The following is an 11,789-nucleotide window of genomic DNA, read 5'->3' on the forward strand; positions in this document are numbered from 1 at the left end:
ATTATATCAATAGTCTATATATTTTAGTCATTGTTTGATTTTGGTCTTATAATTTGATTCGATTAATTACAATTCTTATCATTATTTTTTTTTATTAATAATGGAAACATAGAATAGAATGTGTTTTTACAGATAAATATGTAAATTGATTAATTTAATTAATTAATTTCAACCAACTCAATGAATAAAATTTGTTAAAAATCATAGCCACATTATTAATTACAATTTACTCAAATATGTAAATATAAATTCCATGGTAATTTATTATTAATTACACTTTCAGTTTTTATAATCTTTAATTTTATTAACTGTATTAATTTGTACAATTTATTATTCCCTGAAAATTTATTTTAATCTTAATTATGATATGAGTCTAATTTTTGTAATTTGTTTTAATTGTAAAATGTCTTTGTATGGTTTTTTTTCTTGTGTCTATATATATGAGAAGCTCTTTTTGCTGATGGCTCGTCTGTTTTTTTTTTTTTTTTTTTTTTGCCCTTTATATTTTAAATAATTTATTAATGGTGGCCTATATGTTAAGTGAAAATTTTTTTTATAATTACATGAACATTCTTGGTCAATTATAAAATAGGTTTTTTTCATAATTACGCAAATATTCTTGGTCAATTATGAAATATAAATATTTTATTTTTTAACAAAGGACAAATGCACCCATAAAATTTGTTTAAAATATGAATCGGTCCTATAATACTAGAAATTACAATTATAGTTTGTTATAAACTTTAATTCAACACGATACCCAAGGAAAAAAAAAACTATTCTCTTATGCAATAATAAATTATCAAAATTATTTATTGAAAAATATTTCTCATATCATGAAAAATTATTAATTGATTTAATAATTTATTTATTAACAAAATGGTTAACTAAAAAATATTTTTCATATCATTAAAAATTATTAATTTGCTTAATGATTTATTTATAAATAAAACTGATCATTTGTTATGTAAGTATGATTTATATATTAATAAAATTAGTCATTTGTACATATAGATTTTTTTCTACTTCTTGATTAGTTTAGTTACTTATCTCAGTAGTTTTTTTTAGAATAGAGAATTATCTTAATATTTGTTTTATATTTATTTGTTAAGAAAAGCTACACAACATTTTTTTTTGGATAAATTCAGAAGAAATATTAAAAATTCATAAATTCATCCAAAATAATATGGTAATAGAATTGGAGTCAATATCATTAAGTATATAACAAATTAAAAAATAATACATATCGTACCACATAATTCAATTATATATCTAATGATTTATTCTATTCAATTTCATAAAACAATATTTAAATTTTTAACAAATTATTAAAATATAAAACTTAAATATACTATAATAATAACTCGTGTCTTGCACGAGTATGTATAAACTAGTATATAGATATATAAACAGGTGTGCACACATATATTGATGTGCTTAAAATATGCAAATTATATACAGACACTTAAAAATATCTATGAGTGGTTAAAGAATAAGAGAGAAGGATAATATGAAAATATTAAAGAAACTAAAATGGGATGCAAAAATTAATTTGGCATTAAGATGCTTTGTGTGAATCTCAAAATTAATTGAAATGTGCGTAAATTGATCCAAAAATCTGGTCATCAAAAAAACAAAAAATTCATTTGGCATTGGGAAAAAAAATGCCTAAAGGCACCAATGGAGGTGTCCCCTATATATATTGTATAGAGATAGAAGATATAGATAGATATAAAGTAAATCATATAAATGGTCCTTAAATTTCAATTACATCCTTAAATTTTTATACATTAATTCAAAAACGAAACACATTATCTATACTATTATAAAGTGAACACATAATATAGTGTCTTGAAGCTTGCTTTGCTTTACTCTCCTCATGCCATGTGGTATGTTTTATTTTTAAAAAAAAAGTTAAACAAAGAAATGGGCAAGGCTTGAACCCATGACCATGGGTTTAAGTACGAAAACTCATACCACTTAAGCTAAGTACACATTACAATATTAATTTCATTATTATTTTTTTTATTTCTACTTATTTAAATTGCACACACATCGTGTATGCCACCCACTAGTTTACAAAAACGAAACACATCCAAATCCCAACTTCGTGACCACAAGTTAATTTCCTGTTCATTTTGCTTCTAATTTGTTATCTTTAAAATCTCCCAAAACCCGAATTTTTTGGCAAAACATCACCTTCTGGTGCTATGCTTTCAAAATTAAATATAAAATCTACTTTTGGAAATTGTTTTCATAAGCATTGCAATGGGGTTGCTAAGCCAACTCTAGATTAAAAGATACAAAACAAGCTTCATCAAAACATCACAACCAATATACAAAGATATAAACATTAAAAGAAAAAAATTTAATTATCACGGGCACATCCTTTAATCAGCAAATTAAATGCTGATTACTGGATACACCTCGCGCAAACAGACGGTGTCTAAAGCAAACCAAAAGAGAAGAGAAAAGCTTGGTTCCTGCACAGAAGATTTTCATGTTGTTGCAGATTTACGGATCTTTCGAAATTTTTCTAATTGCATTTTCAAACTCTCTGCAAACTTCAATCTCATGATAATCTCATTTTCCACAGGTTAAATGGATCAGCTTCTTCGCAAAAAAAATAACCCGGCTACCAGCAGAAACATTCATTACTAGCAGAACCGAGCTTACCATTCTTTCTTACCGACTGAATGTGATCTTCAATTTCCAATCTTAGGGGGCTGTTGGAAGTGGACAAGGAAAAACAAACAATTAAATGGAGGAAGAAAAAAGGAAAGAAGAGAAAAAAGACATACATTTGTATTGGGTGATATCAAAAATTAGGATCCACAACAAATTTCAACAGTGGAAGGAAAAAAAAAGGAACCTCCCAACCCAAGAATAATAATTAAAAAAAAAGGATAAAATATCTTTAATGTCCCTAAAGTATGCCTTTCGTGTCAATTTAGTCCTCAAGTTTCAATTTTGTCAATTCCATCCTAAAATTATAAATTTTGAATCAAATTGGTCAAATTTCAAACAGCCGTCTAAACTTTAGCAGAATAATAAAAAATATATTTATGGTTCCCTAAAGTACGAGTTATGTGTCATTTTGGTTCCCAAAGTCTATAATTTTGTCAATTTGGTCTCTAAACATAGATGAAGAAAACAAAACATACTCTTAATGTGTTCAGGGGGAAATTGACAAAATTGAAATTTCAAGGACCAAATAACACAAGATGCATACTTCTGACTGACCATACACAAATTTTATATTTATTTTGTAAACGTGACATGAATCGCATAATTTAGAGACCAAATGAGTGTATTTTATCCATAAATAAAAGAGACTAATTAAAACAAATCGTGCAAATGCAAATATACCTTTTTAAGGATCACCTTAGGACCGCCGCTTGGTATAATTGGTTTTATTATCTCAAAAGAGCACACTAGGGATTCGTCAACACTCAATAGAGCACCTACATTATCAAACTCCCCACCATAGTTTGGAGCTGAGAATATCGTGACTAGCCTTCGTTTAGCAAAAAATTCATATCCATCCTCCACCACCTACATTCAATTTCAAAAAATAATCTCAATGTGGACCACTTTCATCAAATGATTATCAGACTCCCATAATTGAATGTAATTAAAAAACAAAAAATAAAAAAAAAATCATATAGCTACCTATCATTTAAAAAATGAAAAAATGGACGGAAAAAAATTTCTTCCTAATTGAGGGGGCTTTGCCCGTCATATCATCTACAAATTATAAAGCCACTAAAATGCTTGCTAATGTTGTGTATTAAATAGAATCATTGCATTAAAATATTTAAACATTTACTATGTTTCTAGTTTGTCACAACTCTGCAAGTGGAAACTGGTATTTAAGCACACCCAAAAAGTTTAGTTACCTGATGACCACGGCAAATGAGGTCCAAGTCATTCTTCTCCAAAAACTCTTCCACCTTGTCAGCTCCAAAAGTACATGAAACACCTCGATCACTATCTGCCCAACCCTCAACCCTAGGGTCGGGATCAGACCAGAGTAGATCACATAGGAAACCACTATCTGGAATTTCAGTGGGCCTCTCAACTTCCCTTATTTGATCCAAACGTTCCAAATCTGGAGAAAGTCCACCGTGCATGCAAAGTATCTTTTCATCAATGAGGGCAGCAACTGGCAAACAATTGAAGCAGTCCGTGAATATCTTCCACAGCCGAACATTGAATCTCCTTTTACATTCGTCATAAAACCCGTAAATCCGATTAATCTTCGCGTCTTCGTGATTTCCCCTTAGGAGGAAAATTTTGTTAGGATATCTTATTTTATAGGCCAAAAGCAAACATATTGTTTCCAAACTTTGCTTTCCTCGATCAACATAATCGCCAAGAAAGAGGTAATTTGCAGCAGGAGGAAATCCACCATATTCAAAAAGTCTCAGTAGGTCTTGGTATTGTCCATGTATATCACCTGTATGACACTTGCAATATTAGAAGAAGTAATGGGAGTAAAAGGAGAAACACAAGAAGTAAACATTAGCTGCAGTGAACCACGTGCTAGTTTAGTGACAATTTCTCTTTAAAATCTTGATATTTTCTCCACTATGAGAAGTGTGCTTGTACCCTAGTTGTTTCTATACAAAATGAACTCAGTTGGCCTTTCTCGTGCCAATAAATGAAATTATTCATCAGATTTCATACAGAAGAAACACTAAGGCTGTCTTTGGATTAAGGATTTGAGACTCTTTCACTTTTCCCTTCCCTTTTCCTTTCCCTCTACAAATCCCCACTCAAATCATTGATCCAACAAACACAAACTATGTACAGAACCATGAGTGGAATTTCCTAAAATACAAAAAAGATCTTTTTCGAAGTAATTATCTCATCAATTGAAGCTTGAGAAACAAAGAAAAAACATAATCTGAACCTCCTCAAAAGGGGAGGGTATCCAACCTCTCAATATAACATATACTGAGACATACATCATTCCAACAAAGTTTAATATGGTTAATTGTGGATTTTGGGCCTCATGAAGGCTTATTGTACATGTTAGGCACGAACAATTTCTCAAAATGCACCAGGTGAGTATTAAACCATGAGTGGAGAATAGGTATTTTTTTGAAGTAATTATCTCATGATTCTCATAAATTGAAGCATGAGCAACAAAGAGAAAACACGATCTGAACCCTCTCCAAAGGAGAAGTGGAGAAGGTGTCAATAGGAGAAGTGGAGAAACCACTACTGTTATGGATATCATTCCAAGAACATTTAGTAGTGGTATTCCATTCCAAATAGTAAATGCTATATTTCAAGACTTGGTTTGAAACAAACTCATTATGATCTGCCTTTAGTAGTACAGGACAGCTAACAGAGGTTAAAATGCTATAGTGCCTACAAAAAATGCAAAAAAAAAATAAATAAATAACAATAACAATAACAATAAATAAATGAAATCCAGCATTGATTCCGGCTATTATTGCAATTCTTACCTCCTAATAATGAAGGAATTTGTTTGATCCTTGGAATTTCATGCAAAGATTACCTATGTAATTTATTAATCCTCCTACAAATGGCAACTTCATTGGATGCATTTTGTGCAACTCTAGATTAGTCAATTAGTACCTAAAGTTCTCAAATTTGAGCGCTTAGGTGGAATCACTCCATTGTCCAAGAAATTATAAGGAGAAAAAGAAAAAAATTACAAAAAACACAATGCTCTCTTTCACACCAACACACCCAATTTATCCAATCATCCAAGAAATACAAATTATCTTAAATTATCAGTTTTTTGGCCTTCGAAATACCAATACACTCTGATATACCGGTACGGTAGGAATAAAAATCATGTGTGTATTGGCCAATTCACAACACATATTGGTTTATAGCTGATTAATAATCTAATTCACACAACCCATGCAGCCTATTCGGCACCTATAAAGTATTTTTTCGTGGGTGATGATTTTTAAAAATTCACATGCCTCACCTGATTCCCAATACATTTTCCTTGATACTCTGACCAACACCAATTCGTCAATACCACAATCTAAACCAGAAAGACCCAATTTTTCTTAATTCCAACATGCATAGATACAAATACATAAAATACACCAACATAGTATGAATCTCCCAAATGTATAATTCGACATCACATCAGTTGATTATGCAATTATTATGCCCATCACACACAAATAACAGACATATTTCATATAAATCCAATAGCATCATCGTCATCGTCATCATCCATGCATCTATAGATAGAGAAACTGACCACAGATCCTGATGGGTGCTTGCAGCTCAAGAAGATTGGGCTGAGAGAGGAAGATTTGGCGAGCGTTGACGCAGAGCTGACGGATCTCACCCTCCGACAGCTGCACCTGTTTCCCTCCCTTACCCTCCAACAACCTCCTGATTATATCCTCCAACACACCCTTATCCATCATACCCTCCATCGTCATCATATTCATAACTTTCTTCGATCAAAATTCTCCAAAATTCAAAACCCACCTCCACAACCCTCCTCCAAACACAACCCACTTCCTATAAATCTATATTATCTAGAAAAAGAAAGTGATACAGAAGATTGGGGATTTTGGATTTGTATATGGATATTGGGTTTGGTAACAAAAGGTTTGTATTGTCCCACCCAAACAATGCGTGGCATGCTCGTCGTCTATATTTGCTTGTTTGTTTTTTTTTCCTAATCAGTTTCTCTCTCTCTCTCTCTCTCTCTCTATCATCCATGGGAAGACTATGGTACATATAGATGCATTTTTCCTTTTTTATTATTTACACAGACGGCCCTAAACTATTATCAATTTGACTATTTATTTAAATTATAAAATATATAAATAAATTTTTAAACTATTAAAACTAATCACTTTTATCTCTGAATTATTCGCGTAACCCTATCCATTACAGTATTCAATTTTTACGTTTATATAATTTATAAAATTTATTTTTTTTTATAATTTAAGAATCAAAGTTATACTTCTTACATTTTAGATTATCTTCTTATAAATAATTTTTTTTCTTTTTCTCTAAAAAAATGTTATTATTATTAACGGTGATATTACATGTACTAATTAATGTATATATTAATATATCAATTAATATTATATTATTACTGATCCTACTTATTATATAAATTATAAATTTTTAAAATTATATCACATCAGCTAATATATTAATTAATAAATCAATCAGTATATATAATATTATCCTTTTGTTAATTGGTCCCTCTCTTGTTCGTTTCGGGGAACTGCGAAGAAGATTCATTGCGGTTGAAACCTTCAAAAGGGGAAAAATCGACTATTTACCAAAGATGGCGCGAGAAAGCACGATAGAGATTGAGAATTGGTGTAGACGTGGCGTGGCCAATCATGGAGTGCTGGTCACGGTGATAAAGATGTGTTAAACACACACAATGCTATCCCATATAGGGCTGTTTGTTTGGTACAATTTTGCTCGTACTAATTTTTATTATTATATTAATTACATTTTAAAGCTTATTTTGGCAATAAATTTAAAATAGTCAAAAAAATCATCTATTCTTTCCTTTCTTTTTTTTATACTTTTTTTTTTGTAAAAAATAAAATAGAAAATTGATATGATAACTTGTAGTAAATAAACTTCTTATTTACCAACTTTCCAAACCCAATCGGAATAAATATGATTTTTTGAAAGTGAGAGAAGGGTTACTTCTGATTTCTACTATCATATTGAGCCTATTTGGTAGAGCTTAAAAGCTGTTTAACTCAGCTTTTAGATTATTTTTAGCTATTTTGGTGTGTTTGGTAGAACTTAGGGCTGGTTTGACATGTTTGAAAAAAGTTAAAAAGTCAAAAAGTCACTATCCTATTTAAGTCACATCACCTCTTTAACACACTACTTCAAACCCAACCCAAACCCAATCCATATTTCATAAAAAGTCAAAAAGTGCACTTATTTAGATCATCCCAAACAATCTCTAAATCACTTTTTGTAGCTTAAATTAAGCAAAAAAAGTGATTTTTGGCTGAGTGGCTTTTGGGGTGCTTTTGGATTGAGCTTAAGCAAAAAGCTAAAAATTGAGGGGTAAAATTACTTAAATATCCCTAGTCAATCTCAATTATTACCAAAAACCCAACTATATAAACCCCATATCTCAAACACTGTTCACTTGAGAGAGAGAGGAGAGGCGATTTTCGGCGAGGAGGCGATTTCCGGCGAGAAGTTTCCGGCAAGGAGGCTATTCTTAGCAAAAAACCAGAGCTTTTCTCTCTATCTCTCTCTCTCTCTCCCTCTCTCTCACACTCACAAACCAGAAACCCTAACGCCGCTATGCCTTCAATTTCAGTGTTCTCTCTCTCTCGTGATAGACTGCGTAACGATCGAAACCCTAACCATCGACTGCGTGACGATCGCGATCTGAAACTCTAGAGTCACGATCGATTGCATAACGATCGACGGTGACGATCAATCGTTCGTCGTTGTCCCCCATCCCATATCGCCGTTGTGCCTTCGATTTCAGTGTTCTCTCTCCGGCAATCATGACGATCGGAACCCTAGCTATCGCTTTTCTCTGCGACGATGGATTTTAGGGTTTTTTTTTTTTTTGTTGAGGTTTTCAGTGTTTTTTTAATAATAATAAAATAATAATTAAGCATTTTAGCCATTAATGAAATAAATTCTATATTAATTGATACTAATTAATCATTTTAGTATTAATTGATGCTACTTAAGCCATTAATTGAAACAAATTAATTTATAATGAAAAAATAAAATAATTTTACTAAAAATGAAAAAATGAAATATCACTAAAAAAATGATATAAATTGAAAAAAATGAAAGGATTTGTCAAATGAAAAAATGAATTACTAAAAATGAAAAAATGAAATATCACTAAAAAAAATATTTCGATTAATATTGAAATAAATTGTGCAATTATATTCATTAAATAAATTACACAATTTTTTATATAAATTGCACAATTGCACAATTTTAAATGAAGAAAAAAATTGCACAATTGTTATATTATTAATTGTAATGAAAAAAATTAATAAAAACAGAATCACAATTTTTAAGCCATTAATTGACACTAATTAATTTATAATGAAGAATAAGATTAAAAAAAATGAAATAAAGAGAAAAAAAAGTATTGATGCTAATTAAGCCATTAATTGACATTAATTAATTTATAATGAAAAAATGAAATATTTTTATACTAATTGATGGAAAATTTACCCATAAGTCCTAGTTTTTGAAACGTTGAACCATTTTCCTAAAAGTTTTCTTATGCTCCATTTAGTCCCATTTTTACATCAACATGATGTGAATGATGTAAATGATCTGATGTTTCATTCTATAATTTCAAAATTTATTGAAATCTGATGAACATTAGATGTTTTTCATCCTATATTTTTAAACATTATTGAAATTTGATGAACATTAGATGTTTGAAATCCAATGTTTGTAACATGACTCTGATGTTATTAACATTGTAATGGGACCTTTCAGTCTATAAGAAAACTTTTAGGACTAAACAGTGCATAAGTTATTAATTTGGGATTTATTAGTGCATCCCCCCTAATTGATACTATTAATGAAAATAATAATTTTTGTAATACTAATTATATTAACTTTTATTAATGAAATAATTTTTTTAAAATTAAAACTGAAAAAAAATGACAAAATAATCATTTTTATATCATATAAGGGCAAAAAAGATAATTGCACGGCAAAAAGTTATTTTACAGTTTATCAATCAAATACTACTCTGCTACTTAAAAGAATAATCCCACAGCTGCACCAAACCGGTTAACAACTTATGTTTAAAGCTATAATCTATAATCTGCTAAACTATAATCTATAATCACTTTCCTACAATTTTACCAAACGGGGCCATTATAAACTTTTAACTTACAATAAACCTAAGAGGTTGTTGCACTTTAGTAAGATTTTGGAGCATAAGCTCTGAGGTTCCAAATTCCACAATCCCCAGGGCCAACTCCCAGGATTTTGGTACAGTGGTCCAAGGACTTTCACACTTCCCAAGGCCAACTCCTAAGATTTTGATGCAGTGGTCTTAGGATGGGCCTTTAAGTGCTAAATGAATCGTATCCGGAACTCGTGTGTAGGGTCGAATCATGATAACTGCACTCTCTAACTTAAATGATGTGTCCATTATAGAGTCGGTGCACACACCCAAAATTTGCCCTTCGTCCTACTCCGATTAACTGACATTAGGTAGTTTATTTTGAAATCGACGGAGGACAATCTTAGAAAGTTTACTCATCAACCAAAACTTGTAATAAATTGTGCTAAACATGCTCATTGTCAAATGAAATGACACATCACTTCATATATTTATTTTTTTATAAATTAAATAAAAAAATATCAAGATAAAGCTTGTTTTTAGTTTTTCAAAAATACTTTTCAGAAAATTCTACTTTCATATTTTTCATATATCTTTTTTGTTTTTACTGAATTTGTTTAATATTTTAGCAATTTTTTTAATTTTTTGACACATCTAACATAAATGCACATAAAAAGAATAATTTTTTGTAAAAAAAATTGAAAGGGAAATTTATGATCTGGATTGGGCCGTGGTAATGGCCGGACAGATTTGGGCCAAACAAGATTGGGCCAAGGTAGCGCGGCCCGTGCCCTGAAAGGATTTGCTCGGTTAAGGCAAGGCGTGGTTGGACCGAGCTACTTGGCTTCATGGTATAGAGGCCGGGCAAGTGAGATGTCCGGTGCCAGGAACGGCGTTGTTGTTCCATGGTTCATAAGTTAGCCCGGCAGGAAGGCCGGCAGCAAACCAGCATGAACTGTCCCGAGCTCGGCTATGCCGAGATGCAGCTGAGCTCGGTCCTCATTGAGCACAGCGAGCGGAGCGCTCTGGCTAGCTGCACAGCACAGCCGTTGATAGCCGAGAAGATTCAGCCCTGCTGCTGAGCTCCCAGTAAAGTGGACTGGCAGTTTGGTTAAGTGGTGTTCAGCAAGATTTGTGCTGACAGATGGGATAGCAGCACCACGTATCGAGAGACGAATGAGAGTAGATTTGGAGCGCAGAAGATATATAAGCGAATTTGCGCCCCCCATGCTGGGACATATGACATTTTGGTGAGATAAACACTAAACACAACTTAGTTCTCTCTCTCTCTCTCTCTCTCTCTATCCCTGCGTGTGTGTCTAACTTGATTGTCAGAGGGATTTTCCAGCCACACACCGCCGGGTAGCTCACCGCTGTTGTGCTCGCAGGTCGATCGGACAGACAGGAGCTTGGAAGAAAGGAGTGCGGGCTTACCTGAATATTTGCTCCCCGCACAATTGGCGCCGTCTATGGGAACTTTGCAAACAAAACATTGTCTTCCAGGCTCATCTAATCGCCGTCTATGGCGAACAACGAAGAGATTCCGCTGTCTGCCGTCGACGGAGTTACCCCGGAGTCGGGCAGACGAAGAGAACGACATCCCACCATCATTCCTCCGATGGTGGACTTGGAGACTTCTCGAGGAGGACACTCAAGAGACACGCGGGATAAGCGCGGAAGAAGTTATGGTCATTCACAGAGTCCAGATGGTCATCGGCGGCGGAGAGAATCGTACGCCAGACGTCTAGAACACAAGCTAAGGGACTAGGACGCTGTCATCCGGCGAATGGCGGCAGAAATGGAAGAGCTGAAGCGGCATGTCAAAGGGAAGGGTGTAGCTGGAGGGGGAGACCACAGTGAGCGCACCCAATCCTGCTGTTCAGATAGTCAGAGTCAGCGGCACACTCTTTCTATTTTTATCACCAGAAGTTACAAGGTTGGAGATTTC

General features: G+C 32.6%; 1 protein-coding gene across 1 annotated transcript; it reads right to left on the reverse strand.

Annotated features, from left to right (window-relative positions):
* Positions 1–2,389: 2,389 nt before the first annotated feature.
* Positions 2,390–6,790, reverse strand: LOC114291617 (serine/threonine-protein phosphatase PP1). Its single transcript, XM_028235473.2, has 4 exons — positions 6,257–6,790; positions 3,900–4,459; positions 3,370–3,555; positions 2,390–2,726 (listed from the first exon to the last, which is right to left on the reverse strand). The coding sequence occupies exons 1-4, from the start codon at positions 6,450–6,452 to the stop codon at positions 2,706–2,708; spliced, it is 963 nt and encodes a 320-aa protein (XP_028091274.1). The 5' UTR covers positions 6,453–6,790; the 3' UTR covers positions 2,390–2,705.
* Between the last annotated feature and the right edge of the window lie 4,999 nt (positions 6,791–11,789).

Source organism: Camellia sinensis, chromosome 5, assembly GCF_055761805.1.
Source record: "Camellia sinensis isolate YWXY chromosome 5, ASM5576180v1, whole genome shotgun sequence".
Classification (NCBI taxonomy): Eukaryota; Viridiplantae; Streptophyta; class Magnoliopsida; order Ericales; family Theaceae; genus Camellia; species Camellia sinensis.

Coding starts and splice junctions, on each gene's coding strand:
- LOC114291617 (XM_028235473.2), bottom strand. CDS start 6,452: ATGAATATGATGACGATGGAGGGTATGATGGATAAGGGTGTGTTGGAG. Junction 4,460..6,256: donor AGCACCCATCAGGATCTGTG/GTCAGTTTCTCT, acceptor AGTGTCATACAG/GTGATATACATGGACAATAC. Junction 3,556..3,899: donor TCATTTGCCGTGGTCATCAG/GTAACTAAACTT, acceptor AATTGAATGTAG/GTGGTGGAGGATGGATATGA.